Genomic DNA, 15,441 nt, shown 5'->3' on the forward strand with positions numbered 1-15,441 from the left:
GGTCATCTAAATACCAGGGACCCCTAGGACGAGGGTATTTTTGATGTTGGCGTATATTCATAAATATTGAGTCAGACCTGGCATTTTCATTCTTCCATAAACAATTGTTTAGGCGTGCCGTAAATACTCACATCAACGTCTCACCTAATCGACTGTAGAGTGAAGAAGAAAGCAGAATGAGCTTATGATCTATGAATAGTAATAATCTCATTATGGTCATGCAGCTACAAAACTATTAGAAGTATGTCGGTTCTCATGTTGCTAGTGATGAGAGGCGGAGGAAACTTCCATCCATGCAGAAGCCATATGTGAATTCTCACATCTACTATGGCCTTCGCTCCGACGTCGGGCCAAGAAATTAGGGTTCATGCATAACAGGACGTTCCTCTTGTCTTAAATGATCCTCGTTCCGGCAGCGAAGTATTAGGATACTATAGCCGACCAGCCTGTGGCTAGTAATCAATTCTTGCAGGCGGCATCACCAATATTAGGAAGAGCACATAGTCATCCTTCTCGCGATGCATTGACATCCTTGAAGGTGCTCAGACGATATGACGGAGCTTTCTCGTAGTGTTTTTCAAGCCCATCGCCACGAGATGCCCAGATAGCTGAGGCGAGAAGCCTTTTTATGGGAAGTACCAACAACACGAGGAGTCGCCCAATAAATTACTATATTTGAAATTTAGTTTTTATCCAAACCGGAGATGCTACACTTTGAATGCAGATAGCCGATGTATACAGACGAGGACTCCAGTTTGCGCTGGTTATTATGGTTGAAACAAGTTTCAGTGCCATGCCATGTAGTCCTAGGGTTTCCATTGGATTTTTAATATCTTACAGAGAACTAGCTAGAGCAGTAAGCATCAAATTGTCCCTTTTGGCTGTTAGGCTCTAACTGGTTGATGTAGGCTCTCATGATATTCATGGGAGACTCCTGGTTGAAATGAATCCAAAAGAGGAGACCAGGTATCCAAGGTGCGACATGATGAGGCGCAGGTCTAGCCATGTCATCCACGGCTTGCACATTGAGTAGCATGCCAGCCTCTGGCTCGTGCGGTGGCTTCAAACAGGTCGGCTTGACCAGGGATGCACCGACGGACAGTCCGTTAATTAGCATGAAACGTTCTGGTCTCTTCTTCCCAGATTTACTCATTGAAATGGATCTTGCATGTAATTATCTCTCTTTTGCCGAGAGTGCCAATCGGACGCCATCAATTTGCTGGTGCTCATTTCCCATCGTTGTAATGTCGCGGACAGCTCGGGTTCCAAGTCAGATTGTGGCCCAGAAGCAAGTATAAAGCTTCGGAACACGCACTTTCCAGGTTTCGTCCTTCGGCCGACGGTCTGTTCTGGCCGCATAATATAATTGAGGCTACTCCATGTGCAAACCAACCCTTCTCCTCTCAAGACCTACTACAATTGGCATAGTGGCACATGGGTGGGTGGGACTTCAACCGGTCTTCCCCAAGGCCTTGGACAAGGCCAGCATTTGGACCATGGGGGAGAGAAGGTGGGTGGGTTAGATCTTGAACGGAGATATTACCCAGTCAGGCTCAGCGGGGTCTTACTAGGCTGAGAAGATATGATCAGCAAAGCATGAAGTGCGGCCAGTCGTGAGTCTAGCGTCGAAGCGTCGGATTCGGAGAGCAGAATGTCCTGGTGAATGGAGGACTCTCTACTCCGTACGGTTTGAGTTCCATAGAAGTAGGGGGCAAAGGCGTAAGAAAAAAAGAGCGGACCATATGGACTCCCTTGGGATCCACCAGGGCTCCACCGTATGTCAAGGAGCACGTCCTCTAGCGTTTAGACCGGCTCACCTTTCACCCACATGGCGAGAAGAGGCCGGAGGGTCGTGCGCGGTACAAGTCCCGGCAGAGGCGGGCTAGACAGTTTAGGGCTTTGGTCGACATTCCCCGTTCCCAGCTAACCTATCTGAGTTAGAGGAGCAGGGTGAAGTTGGAGAAGGATGATGGAGAAGGCTGACAGGGTGTGGAAATGAGAAAAACCATGGCAATTCTGCCAAGGATGGTGATTCGACACCTCCAGGATCTCAGGATGGGCTATGGAGATAGCTCTTCCATTGCATTGGGGTTTGAACTGGAATAGCAAGGCTGACGACACCGCATGGTCCATCCTCGTGTTGGCGCGGAGTATGAACGGAGGATGGACGGAGTACACGTTCCATGCATTGAAGTCGAACGAATCACAGCTATTCCGCCACACGCACTTGCAGTGGTGGGACTCCCCTGGACTGCCATCCCCGTCGACAGCCAGTGATAGAGTCCTGTGCGACCCAGGATCCTGCGTCCGGAACTGGGAGCTGCATTGAGGGCTGGGGCCAATGGAGTCGATCCCAAGAAATTCCAAGGATTCCATTGCCCCATGTTCCCTTCTTTTTTTCCCCTCGCTCTCTTTTTTTCACTTTCTTAGCGCCTATTCGATATGCTCGGCCCACCTCTTGTTCTGCCTGTCAAACCCTCGTCGATCAGGCACACTGCCGATTTCCTTCATTCGTGGCGCAGACAAGTGCCTCCCAGCTGGTCCAATAAGAGCTAGACAAACTTGCTGAACAGCGACCGGGAAAGACGACGTATGAAGAGAGAAAGAGATCTTCGAAGGAGAACGGGGGAAGAAAGGCGAGGGCTGCATGCTTCAAAGAATGTGGTAGCCTTCGAGAGGTGCCGCATGTAAATCCCCTGGAATCATTTCCTTGAGTCCGCAATTCCCTCTATCTAATTCCTTAATTATCTCCATTGTTTGGCTAGTCTCCAGTTTTCACCCCCTCTTTCATGCTTGGTTTTCCGCCCGGTTCCTATCACTAACACCCGGAAGAGCTTGGTGGTCTCTCGTATTCATAGGCAAAAAGGGAATAGAGCTCCTGCCAATTTCCTAGTTCTCCAACCATCCTATACTTCGAACAGTAGGAACGGTAGGAGGGAATAACTACCTGGATGTGTTTCTCTCTCTCTTTCATACTAGGATCATCCCGGAAGATGGGTCGACATGTCACTTGGCCTCCTTTTTTTTTCTTTCCTTCCTGGCCAACCCCCAAAACCCTAATGGCCATCAAAGTCCCCCCAACCCCATTCTGCACTTGGAAGCATAATTCATGAATCATGAATAATCATGGAACCACCCTTTCGAATTCCGTTCCCAAAGCAGTGTTTTCCCTGGGGTTCCACTTCTCTTGAGTCCCAGTCTGCCAGGAATCCACTCAAAGGCCCCTTAGTCACCCGGCTCCACCAGCAAGAACCGATCTCCGTCATGAACAGAACGTTTTCGGCATTTTCTCGATGCGCCGGCGCCTCTCGAGGTTTCAGAATTGCCGATTTGCTGGGTCACCTGTACCCCTAAGAGCCCGAGCTTCTCGACGAGACTGTGATGCTTCTGGCCTTGCTCTCGGCTTCCTAACTTCCCGAAGCTTGCGTTCTCGCCGAGGTCCCCCTCTCTGCTCCCCCTCGGAGGAGTCTGGATGATCCACTCATTTTTTTCGCAGCAAGATTCTCTCTTGGGAAGCGCTCCGCGTGTCTAGGACCCATTGTGTTCCCTCGATGTCGGAGTACCGACATATCTAGGTATAGAGTTTCGTAGTCACTCGTCCGATGCTTTATTATGGGACGAATGTATTTTGGTCCCCATCTGAACGACGTAAAAACAATAGTAATAATAAATAAATAAAAATGGATAAATGGCAAAATGCCGCGAAGCTCAGCCAGGGGGTTGACAAATCCGTCGTACTCTGCAGAAACTTGACGGCATTGGCATCATCATCGCAGAGAGAGAAGACCAGAACTGCGAGCTGACAGATGCCCTGATCAGCGAGATCGCCCGTTTTTACCTTTCGGTGCTGTCCTTTGTGCTTCTTCGATCCTGCATGGAACCGGGGACCAGCTTGGGGCTCGAGCCACCCCCGAGCTCAAGCCCTAATTAAGAGTAGAGGCGCCCATTGAAATGGCAAGGGTGATATCACCTCTCCGGCAGCCTCTGTGGCTTGCGAGTGATCGTCTCCCCCCCTCTCCCCCAATAATAATTACCCATCCACCCGCCCCCCTTTCAAGTTCACCGAGACCCGAGGCTCGTGGAGATCCTCTAAGTCAAAAAGAAGGATAAAAATATATCAAGGATGATCCCCAAAGAAATAGTGGGGAATAAGGGAAAGGGGGCCAGCAGTAGTGCAACATGCTACATCATCACCTGTAATACTACCTAAACCTTGCGGATTTTGCGCAATCCCTTCTTTCGCCCCTCCCTCGAAACCTTGGCTGGCAAGACCTGCAGTCCCGGCTGGAATCTTTGCTGGCTCCGCCCTGTTCCGCCGGAGAAAATCGACCATTGACCCGGATCATCACATCGATAGGAGCCAATATGAGATTTATTGGATTTATTTTCAAAAAAAAAACCCATTTTTAACCCACAAAATTAAATATAAAAGCATAACTACCAGAGTACGTAAGACGCCAAGAGGCGATTCGGATCTAATGCTCCATTTCAGATGAACAGAGATTACCAGGAAGAATGGCGGCATGGAGCTCCTCGATCGGCCCAGAGGCGTTTACAGATGGAGCTGGGCATGAATGCAAACCGGGACATATTCTGCTGAGTTGTCTCTAGTTAGTGTGCCACCACGTTCAGCTGGTTCCTCTGGGGTCAGTTCGAGGCATTCCAGTGGTAGAAGTCTCCGGTCTTCGAACTAACCATTTAGTAGCAACCTAGTCAACTCGTGTTGGATACGGCGATCAGGCTCGCTGCACCAGAGAATGGCCCGACTCCATACCAAAATAGCAGTAGTCTCGAAAGAGGTAGAAATCGCAACCAGAAAACCCAGGAAAGCATTCAGATCCCGAGCACGCAGCAGGTCCCCGACAGTCGTAGAAGGGAAATAAATCAAGCCAGAAAAAGAGCAGAATAAGAGTTCCCGATCTCTCGTGGTGCAGACTGCTGGTTAATCTCCGCACATCCTGGGTCCAATAGTCTGGGTCCAACCTCACCCCACCCCTACACCTTCGTCGGGCCCATCCAACTTTACCCTCCCTTTATCTCCGACCCATTGCTTCGTTCTGATCCATTTACAATGCAAGTTCCCACCGGGGCTTCATGCTGACTTCCATCATCTGCATGGAGCCTGACACAAGGCGGAGTGTGTGCGCCAGAACTAGAGACATTTTCTCCCTTCCCCCCATACTTGGATCCTGCGGGCCCTGAATCTTTGGGATCTCGGGATCTTGAACCACCACCATGGCGCAATCATATCATCAGCCCCAGGCCGCCTTGGCCGGCTTCCTCGACTCAATGCAGCAGGACACCAGTATGTCAGCCTACTCGCTCTTCGGTCCCTCGCAGTATCCTGAGAGCGTGGCCTTTTGGCATGATCCCTCCGCGGCGGCGCCCACAATGGCCATTCCCGCAGCATATCCGTCCAAGCAGCCAACATTACTGCAGCCCCTGCCGGACCAGAAGAAACACAAGCGTACTCGCAGCGGCTGCTTCACCTGTCGTGCACGTCGTATCAAGTGCGACGAGACTCGTCCCGTCTGTGAGCGCTGCCGGAAGGGCAGCCGGGACTGTGTCTATCCGTCTCCGACGGCTTCCTCCAAAGCCAGCGCTCGGGCTGCCGCCAAATCGCGTGGGGCTCGTCCCCAGTCGCAAGGGAGTGACTCCTCCGGTAAGGTTGAGATCGAGGAAGTGAGCCCCCTTGAGCCGATTCTTGATGAAGAAGAGCCCGATAGTGCCGGGGTGGCATCACGGCCAACACCCCCCACGGCCAGGCATGCTGGCCAGTCTCGGCCCGAAATGCATCGTACGCAGAGCGGACAGTCTGTTCGGAAGAGAAGCATTCCCAAGCAGACATCGGAGTCTGGCTCGTTTCAGATGGACCCCAGCAGTTCCCCATCGACTGAGTCATCACGATTTGAGTCGTTGAGTGTGCGGTCGGCAAGTGTTGGTCAGTCAACGCTGGACTTATTAAACAGTAGCCGACTATCCGATGATGTCCGGTTCTATTTGAATTTTTACCAAGAATACATCACACCTGAGCACTTCTTCTTAAGACAGAGCAGCTCCCGTTTTATCCATCACAGTATCATCGAACTCGCCCTGGGTTATAAACCTTTACTTAATGCCCTGGTTGGGTTTTCAGCATATCATCATACTTTGCAGAGTCCCGAAGGAAAGCTCTATACATTCCTCAAATACTATAATAAAGCCTTGGTGCTCTTACGACAGTCCCTTGGCTCAGGAGAGGAACACACCGAAGCAACACTATGCACAGTTCTTGTACTGACGACTTTCGAGGTATCGAAATTTCATACTACCCATCGTTAATGCCAGTTCTTTGGATTTGTCTGACCCTATTCATCAATGCAGGAATATATCGGGGATTGGGCAAACCTTATCGACCACCACCAAGCCGCACATGCCTTGATGTGGGAGCTGCTGACTCCGGAATCTTCCAACGTGGTTGAGTTACACACCAACATCTTTCTATGGTATGCTCGTTTCGATGTAGTTGCGGGGATTCTAGCCGGTACGGAGGCAATCCTTAGTCGCGGTTGGTATATGGCCAAAGAAGAATATGATGCCGAACAAGCCGCCCTCTACCCCGATGATCCAAGCAAGCAACTCGCCCTTGTGGCGTCAATCAATCGCCGCTTTGGACTGGACATGGCATCACTATATGCAAAATTATCGCGTGGAATGATCCCGATAGATCAGTTTGCTGTGCAAAACGAACAACTGGGCCAAACGATAGAGAAGGCAAAGGCTATTCTGAGCCAATTTGATGACTCGGAAGATACTGTCCGTTCCTATCCGAACCAACAACCCTTGACCGACAATGATATCGTGGATCCATACGTACCAGGTGTCCTCCAAATTGGCCCACTGTGGGATGCGAACTACGCGAGGATCGATCTTCTTTCTACCGAGTTAATGTTCAAGTACCAAACTATGCTTTCTTTGAAGCAACCGCTCCTTCAGGACCTGCAGAACTTGGCCTTTGAACAGTGCCGCCTGATGGAGACGATCGAACGATGGCCTAATAAAGGGAATGGTTCTTGCATTGGATTTAAGAACAGCATCGGCATATCCAGCATGTTCCTGCCGAAAGACCTAAAGCACCAGATGTGGTCGCGACGCAAGCTGGCCGTGATGGAACAGAACGGGTAAGTTCGACGTGGCAGTTCTGCAATCCTCTTTTCTTCCAGCCTTCCAATATAAAGCAAGAAACCTGACACTTGTTTTTCCGAATAGGTATATCATTGCCCCTCGATTCCGTGCCGCCCTAATTGCCATCTGGCAGCTGCCCGAACTCCAGCACTGGTGGTTACCCAACGACGAAGGCTATTCTGATACCATCGGTGCGATCCGTAGCATGTCCGAAGAGCGGATGAACCAGCCGAGCGATGACTTCCGCGAGAATGTACGGGACATGAAATCACTCTTTTGGAAATTGACTGTAGACGAAGAGGACGACGAACAGAGCCCTTCGAGCAGCCATAATAGTTTCCAATAGCGAGATTGACTGAAACTAAGCCTACGCCATAATTTCGAACCCTGTCGGTCGGATGGCAATTCCATTCACTCAACCGTTCTCGGTATATTGCTACTCATTTCGACAAGCAACCCACCTCCCTTTTCTTTCTCCTGTGTTCCAGTCACAGCTATCTCAGACGACAGACCATCTCGTTCCGCGTGTCCCCGACTATATACCGAACTATTTTCTATACTTTCCGACCGGATGGCACTGCATGCACACATAAACCGGGTCTCTTCTATGTTCATGAAGAGCTGGCCATGTTCCAATGATGCGTGCTATTTGAACCTGTGCCATCTTCACTCCTTTCCGATATCTCCCATGTTTCCATTATATATTCACCTTGCACTACCCCCTTTTTCTCTACCCCTATTCCCTCCCTAACTTAATCCCTGAACTCGATTGATGCCCCCTCCTATCCCGGCGTTGCTTGCTTCGCAGGGTATTCTTGCAGTTATGACTTGATGTGTACATTTATTATATACCCGATTGCTCAGACATCATCGACACATACACATATCTCATATTACCTATTAATGGCACTCTCCTGGGCTCGTTCTATATGTATACCGAGGGATTCGGCCTCGACATCGATGTTTCTCCTCACTCTGATCTTTATAAAAGGATAGAAGGATATTAAGGAAGTCAAATGGAATGGCGTATAGAGTTGATTGGTCAGACACCAGCACAAAGCCACAATATACTCAAAATTACATAACCCCCTTCTGCAAAATTGATCTTCCAACCTTGCACTAAACAGCCTGCGTCCCAGCCTCCCTCTCGCCAGGACCACACCCAGCTTTCCATGGCACATCTTTAGCAACCACGACTGTTTCCAGTCCGCCAGCCAGTTCGCCCACGGCTCCAACTCCAACCTCGCCGCCGTCTGTAACCTCGCCCCATGGCAGCGCATCGACATCCACGTCCCATCCAAGCAAACACCGCAACACAACCTCCGCGCCAGCCTTGCTCATTACAATGTTCATCTCCTTGCACCGCTCATCGCATACACACTCCACGCATCCCTGCGGCGACACACACGAACAAGCTTCGATCCGGGCCACCGCGCGTCGCAACAATAAACCGATAAACTCAAACGCTTTGCTTGCAATACCGGACCCGCACGCCCCGCCCTTCGCATCATAGAATGTCAGCCGCGCAGGACGCTGGCGCGCCGGCGGCGGCAGCTTCCCATCAATGTTGGCGCCTTCTGCGACGCGGCGCGGGGAGCCAGTTCCTTCTTGGCGACCTTGCACTCGGTGCGGACGTCGCCGGGGGAAGAGATGACAAAGGAAGGGAGAAGTGAGAGGACAGCATGCTCGGCAGCATGGATGGCGGCAGCGATGTTGAGGCAGTGCGAGTCGAGAATGTCGATTGCGCGCGAAGGTACGTTCAGCCACATGCCCTTAGTGAAAAGGTCGATTGGCGGGTTGTCCACGGCGATGGCGTCGAGCACGCGGCCGCGCTTGTCGATCTTGAAGAATCCGTAGACAACGGAGTGGATTTGGACCGCGCCGAAGAAGGCACGGCATGCGGTTGGTTCGGTGCCGACAAGACGCATTGCCTCCGTTTCGATAGGGTCAATGTCTGTGAAGTCACGTTGCATGGTGCTCCAGTCGACGTGGACGCGTTGCACGCGAGCGAAGTGGCGCTCGGGGTTGAGCTCCTTGACAAGGTAATTCTGGCCCTGATGGAGGAAGATGCCGCCCTCATAGATCGTAAAGAAGGCGCGCGACGCCTCGACTTCCTCGAGGACGATGTTGCGGTTGTTTGTAGTGTCGATCACGGCGAAATGGGTGTCTTCAGTGTCGCGGATGGCGACACACCGTGATGGCTGAGGCCGAAAGCGTTCGTGGCAATGGTAGAAGCCGAGACTGTCTTGGTTCAGGCGGGTTGCTGCGAGTGCGAAAAGCTGCTTGCCAAAGTAAATATGGTCCTCGTCGGGGCGAATGGGCATCTCGAAGGCAGCACACTGGACATGACCTTCTAAGATCAGCTCGTTGGCTAGGTCGACCTGCAGCTCGCAGTTAGGGCGAGTGAAGATCTCATCGGGATTCTGCATATAATGTTGATCCGTTGGGTGTCTGTCTCCTACAAGCACAGAAAGAGAGTCCTTATTGCGTCGTCCGGCTCGGCCGCTTTGCTGGCGCAAGTTGGAAATCGAATATGGAAATCCGAGAGTGATCACGGCATCGAGAGATCCGATATCAACACCTAACTCCAAAGCATTGGTCGCAACAATTCCCATGAGCTGTCCTTCAAACATCTCTTTTTCGATCCGGCGTCGATCTTGAGGACTATATCCGCCTCGATATCCCATCACCATCCTGCCAACCTCCATTCTTTCGAGGGCCTGGAACTCATTTCGAACCGCTTGAAGAAGAATCTCACAAAGCTTCCGCACTCGACAGAAGGCAATGACCCTGACACCTCGGAGAATCAATTGACAAAAGAGGCGTGCAGTCTCAGCGACGCTGTCACCGCGTCCAGAGGTTGGATCGACAGGGTCTTTGAAAGGTGTGTTCCAGCAGAGAAATTCCTTACGGCCGGATGGGGACCCATCAAAGTCTACTAAGCTCACATCCTGCACACCAAAAATCGACTTCATGTGCTCCTCCGGGTTTGCAACGGTCGCAGAGCAAGAAATGAATTTAACATGCCGATTTCCTACTGCAGCACAGATTCTGCGGAGTCGCCGCATAACAAATGCCACGTGAGAGCCAAACAAGCCATTGTAAACATGCAGCTCATCAACGACCACAAACTTGAGATTCTTTAAGAAAGTACGCCACGAACTTTCTTGTGGGAGAATGGTGATATGCAGCATGTCCGGGTTGGTGAAGATTATGCGCGCTTCATCACGAATGAGATTTCGACTGCTCATCGGCGTATCTCCATCAAATGTTTCCACTAGGATGTGTTCTAGATCACTCATATATTGAAGCAAGTCCATCATGCTGCGCCTTTGATCTTGAGCCAGGGCTTTGGTGGGAAAAATGTACATGCCTCTGCTATCTGGGTCTTTCTCCAATTCGTGAAGCATTGGAATCTGATAGATGAGAGATTTGCCGGAGCTAGTCGAGGTGGATACAATCACGTTATGCCCATCATATAAGTGATTGATAGCCTCAGCTTGATGGGAGTAGAGCCGTGTAATGCCTCTAGTGTTGTAAAGTGCATTGACAAGATCCTGTGACAGCTGAAAGGTCAAATCGCCGTAGACAGGAGACTGGGCATCAAATACGCGGTGTCCTTCCGGAACAATTTGGGCATGATACCATTCCATTTCTCGGATTTCGGCGATAATTTCCGCAATGGATTTTCGTTCTTTGGGTATTACAGCTGGGGCTTTTGCAGTGGCGGGAGTATTTGTGCCACTTCCAGGGGGCGAAGGTATGAATGCGGCTTTCTCTTGTTCCAAAGTCTCGACTGGGTCTAGATTTTTGTCCTCGCAGCGAACAAGGAATGCGTTAATCGCATCTGTGAACTTGGAGTTTCGCTTTTCAATCAGAGACAGCATCTGTTTCTGACTATAAACTGGCATTTTGAGATCTTCATCCTTCATGCGACGTACTGGTTTGGATGGCTCTCCAGTTTTGGGATTTTGGACTTCTCTCTTGAGGTCCCCATCCACGAATTCGAATAGTAATACGTCTTTGGTGTCGTCGTTGGTACACGCCATGTTTTCCTCGGTGAGAAGGGAATGCCGCCTGTGAAGTCCATAGTCCATCATTTCCCGGTCGTCAACGGCCATGACTTCCAACCTTGCTTCATCCACATACTCGAATCGAACCGCACGCGGAACGAGCACCCGGACTCGTGCTACATCTTCAATTGTAAGCTCCCGACCTTGCCCAAGTTGGGCTTGGACAGACTTCTTGATGTTGTCAAATGTCGTGGCAAAGTGTTTGCGCGTGCAGCAAAAGGTATAGACGAGATTCAGGGCCCGGTGCGTCTGTGATAGGCGCTTGAATTCGTCTGGCCATGGCACGGATGGAGTTTTCTTGTCGTGGGCTTTAGGCCGCGAACTTGATGCCGCCGGTTTCTTTCCCTTCTCTGTCTTTCTTCGTTTTGTTTCTGAAGATTTCGGCACTTTTTGTCCACCAGACGTGCTGTGGAGGGGAACGGTTTCTGGCGAATCGTATGAAGAAAGGGACGACGCGTTCGAGGTAGCAACAGCAGAACTGGAAGCCTGATCGCCTTCCTCATTGGTTTGTTTTCGCTTCAAGGGGTTTGCAGATAGCTCTTGTGGGTACTCTGGCATCTCGGACGCCCATCACGACGTGTTGTAATGCCCAAGCTGGATCAATAGGTGCCAAGCTCTCAAGATCGAAGAACCGCGAGACCGGGAAACAGGAAACACGCGATCACGTGCAAGTGCCCATATTGCCTTTCTCGGCAGGCAGCGAATAGAGTCTCCGTGCGAATAGAAATAATACTATCCTAGCTAACACTCCCAGCAATGCAACCCCCATACTTCATATTGCATTTGCAATACTTCTTTTTCATCTCATTATTTACTCAGCAGTTTCTTTGATGTTGATATGACCAGTCTCCATCACCTCAACATGACGTTTGATCTGCCGATTATCGGCAGTTTCGACCGCCAACGCTTTGATTCGGGGATCTCACCGAACCTTTGGCTGATGTTTGATGACCGGAGAATGTGACTCTCTCTCAATTTGAACTATTGCACCCAACTTTCGCTACCGCCGCTGAGCAACTATTGCCGATCCTGGAGCTTGCCTTCAAGATTGTAATCACTACAACCACGTCTTCAGACGCTACTCCGCCGGGGCGAATCTCGCCCCCGGAAGCTTGCCTATAAATCGGTGTCATTCCCACACCCTCTCTGCAGCTTTGATATCATTCTGTGGCTTAAGCGACATGTCCATATACCTTCAATCTTCGTCTCGACGACTCCTCCGTCTTTCTCAAAGTATCTTCGCAGGGCTTCCTCTTAGCGCTAAACTCATGTCTATCCAAGCAGAGACTCAGCCTACCCACGACTGGAGTGCGGCGCAATACTTGAAATTTGAAGATGAGCGCACTCAGCCATCGCGTGACCTGCTCGCTCGCGTGCCTCTTCAAGCTCCCAAGAACGTGGTCGATCTGGGCTGCGGGCCGGGTAACTCGACCGCCGTTCTAGAGACCCGCTACCCCAACGCCCGCATTACGGGGATGGATTCGTCACCGGCTATGATCCACAGAGCCAGACTAGCACTTCCGCACCTTGATTTCACCGTCGAGGATTTGACGACCTACTCGTCACAGGAGACGGTTGACCTCTTCTTTTCTAATGCCGTCTTCCAATGGCTCGGCAGGAAAGAACGGTTCGGCATCGTCAAGAGATTGATGGATCAACAGCCGTGCGGGAGCGTGTTCGCTTTACAGGTTCCAGACAATCTGACTGAGCCATGCCACGTCTTAATGCGAGAAACTGCCAAAGATGGCCCATGGGCAGCAGCCTTGGCAACTATTGGTCGCGAAACCTTCCAGACTCCTCAGGAAATCTATAATCTGCTCAAGCCCATCTCGTCAAGAGTGGATATTTGGCAGACGAGCTATTACCATTCCCTTGAAAATCACGAAGCTATAATTGAATGGGTGAAAGGTACAGGTCTGAGACCGTACTTGGATCCATTGCAGCCAGGGGAAAAGGAACAGTTCTTGCATGAGTACTTGAAGCGATTGGTAAAGGCTTATCCAAGTACCTTTGACGGGCGAGTCTTACTCAAGTACCCGCGGCTCTTTGTGGTTGCCGTGAAATCTTGATCGAGCTTGATTTATCCGTTGATTATGTATCATTCATATATTTGAAAAGAGCCTCTCAGCCTATATTAGTGCTCATTTTTCCTGTTTCAGGTTCAGAGCTCTATATTATATCATCACCTCAGATTCTTTAATCCATCGGAAATACTCAACATCTGCTTCAAATGCCTAAAATTATCATTACACGGCTAGAACGCACAATATAGTCATTTTATATAAGCAGGAGAATTTTTACTTCAACTAGATGATCAATTTCTGACTGTTGATCCATTGAGAGGACATATCTACATAGTAGATAATGGCTATCAGTCCGGTCCACTGCATATTTGGATCTAGGTAGATAGAGAAGATTTTGGTTTTCCAATAGTTGTTTCTTAACTGACTCGACAACAGAGGATTTGAGTCGTGGTAGACTGCTATCTTCAACGTCCCAATAAATTCGAATTTGTGTCTAGGACTTGGACGTCTCCTTCGCTTTTAATTCTTCCTCTGTAGGCTTTCTAGCCCATACACGGCGACTAAACTTCATCAGCCCATGAATCATTCCAAGAATGTTAATAATGTGTATAATCGCTTACTAGGGTTCATAAGCATGCAATCGCGGATTTTTCATCTCTTGGCGTACTCGAACAAGATACTCATCCACTTCCTCTTTTGTCCATGGCTCCGGTGCCCCATATTTAGTGAGGAGCCACATCGCCCAGCCCTCAAGAGCAGTGTTCCAGTGGGCATATTGGATTCGACCAACCTCTTTCAGAGTTTGATCTTTAGCCCAGGCGCCCAGGGGGACCTTGAAAAACTTCTCGTTAGTATCCACGAACCCAGCTTCCTCGATCGCCTTCCGCATAGTTTCTTGGGTCCTGAGAGATCGTCCGGCTCGTTCAGAGCATGCGATAAACATATCGCCCCATTTTCCCAGAAGGCTATCTTCTGACAAACTGTTATCATCGCTAAAAAGTCGGACATCTAACTCCACTTGCTCAATCCATCCTCCAGGCTTAAGAGCACTAGCGAAAGATCAGAATTCTTGAATCTGAGAGGGGTTTTTTTAATCGAAGAACTCACTCGTAGGCTTGTTTGTAGAGCTTAGCCCATCCCTCGGGAGTCAATGCACCGACCATCAAACGCATATGGATGAGGTCAAAAGGCTCCTTCCATGTCCATTCAGAAACTACATCGTCCACTTCAAGGATGCAGTTTGGGGGCATCCAGGTCGCAGGTGGGGGGAACAAATCAACTCCACGAACGATAGCTATTTTGTGTCAGTCTAGTACCCATATTGTGTTTCATGTATATATATGTGTTACCTGACGGATAGAGATCGGCGACGTCACTAAATATTGTTAAAAATGAAGAACTTTTTGGAACAAACTGCCTCTTGACCTACATAGCCCAACTTCCCTTCCCGGTTCCGATATCTAATATATGCTACATTGCGTTATTAGCAGATACGGCTCAGCAGACAAGGCCGTAATTGTTTACCGTAGGCGAGTCACCAATAGGGGATCGAAATAGGGGATTTGGTTCGTCATTATCGAGAACGAGGTGTAGTATATGACTTAATTTGTCAATGTTTACGATCACAGGCTTACATCTTGGGCGTGATGAAAATATAAAAACGTACCCAATCTCAAAGGCTTCGAACTGCTGCTCATCAGATGGACCCCTGCTTAGGTCAGATTATGTATATGTCGTGATAATACTTTAAACCGACCAATAATCGTCTTTCATTGCTTGATATCTGTGCTTGAGGTCAGTCTTTAAGCAAGCCTCAGCTGTGAGCCCACTGACCTTCGGCCATTTTCCAAGCGGCCTCTTGCTATCGAGGATGCGAGAGAGGTCGTTTCGCTAAAGAAATGGTAAGATGCTAAAGAAGCCATGGATTTAATTTTCGAATACTCACGACTGAAGTTCTTCCGGGTTCGAATTGTCACCAATAGAAAGGGACTCGGGGTCCTAGCGGGAGAAATAAGAATCACTCTGTTCGTTAGAAGAGCAGGCGAGACATACCACAGCAATGTGATCCTCTGGCTCTGCCATAGTCGCAATAATTTGATTCGGCGACCGACTCAGATGGTGAAAAGATGAAGAGCTCTCAAATTCGGAAGACCTGGAAAACTTGGAAAAGAGGGGGTCAG

The 15,441-nt window shown here is 49.7% G+C and overlaps 5 protein-coding genes across 5 annotated transcripts; 2 read left to right on the plus strand and 3 right to left on the minus strand.

Moving 5' to 3' along the window:
- Positions 1 to 5,235: 5,235 nt before the first annotated feature.
- N7462_011304 (Zn(II)2Cys6 transcription factor) lies at positions 5,236 to 7,510 on the plus strand (the record flags this gene model as incomplete). Its single annotated transcript, XM_057083018.1, has 3 exons — positions 5,236 to 6,291; positions 6,364 to 7,160; positions 7,249 to 7,510. The coding sequence occupies 3 exons, from the start codon at positions 5,236 to 5,238 to the stop codon at positions 7,508 to 7,510; spliced, it is 2,115 nt and encodes a 704-aa protein (XP_056928373.1).
- A 773-nt stretch (positions 7,511 to 8,283) lies between these two features.
- Positions 8,284 to 8,505, minus strand: N7462_011305 (DEAD/DEAH-box helicase; the record flags this gene model as incomplete). The annotated part of the gene is made up of 1 exon (XM_057083019.1): positions 8,284 to 8,505. The coding sequence occupies one exon, from the start codon at positions 8,503 to 8,505 to the stop codon at positions 8,284 to 8,286; it is 222 nt and encodes a 73-aa protein (XP_056928374.1).
- A 176-nt stretch (positions 8,506 to 8,681) lies between these two features.
- N7462_011306 (ATP-dependent 3'-5' DNA helicase) lies at positions 8,682 to 11,795 on the minus strand (the record flags this gene model as incomplete). Its single annotated transcript, XM_057083020.1, has 1 exon — positions 8,682 to 11,795. The coding sequence occupies one exon, from the start codon at positions 11,793 to 11,795 to the stop codon at positions 8,682 to 8,684; it is 3,114 nt and encodes a 1,037-aa protein (XP_056928375.1).
- A 710-nt stretch (positions 11,796 to 12,505) lies between these two features.
- Positions 12,506 to 13,306, plus strand: N7462_011307 (Trans-aconitate 2-methyltransferase; the record flags this gene model as incomplete). Its single annotated transcript, XM_057083021.1, has 1 exon — positions 12,506 to 13,306. The coding sequence occupies one exon, from the start codon at positions 12,506 to 12,508 to the stop codon at positions 13,304 to 13,306; it is 801 nt and encodes a 266-aa protein (XP_056928376.1).
- Positions 13,307 to 13,754: 448 nt separating this feature from the next.
- Positions 13,755 to 15,343, minus strand: N7462_011308 (class I SAM-dependent methyltransferase; the record flags this gene model as incomplete). The annotated part of the gene is made up of 11 exons (XM_057083022.1): positions 13,755 to 13,821; positions 13,882 to 14,310; positions 14,369 to 14,555; positions 14,611 to 14,636; positions 14,691 to 14,731; positions 14,786 to 14,861; positions 14,928 to 14,969; positions 15,018 to 15,044; positions 15,095 to 15,151; positions 15,207 to 15,259; positions 15,314 to 15,343. The coding sequence occupies 11 exons, from the start codon at positions 15,341 to 15,343 to the stop codon at positions 13,755 to 13,757; spliced, it is 1,035 nt and encodes a 344-aa protein (XP_056928377.1).
- Between the last annotated feature and the right edge of the window lie 98 nt (positions 15,344 to 15,441).

Source organism: Penicillium macrosclerotiorum, assembly GCF_028827735.1.
Source record: "Penicillium macrosclerotiorum strain IBT 26536 chromosome Unknown utg000011l_segment0_segment0, whole genome shotgun sequence".
Classification (NCBI taxonomy): domain Eukaryota; kingdom Fungi; phylum Ascomycota; class Eurotiomycetes; order Eurotiales; family Aspergillaceae; genus Penicillium; species Penicillium macrosclerotiorum.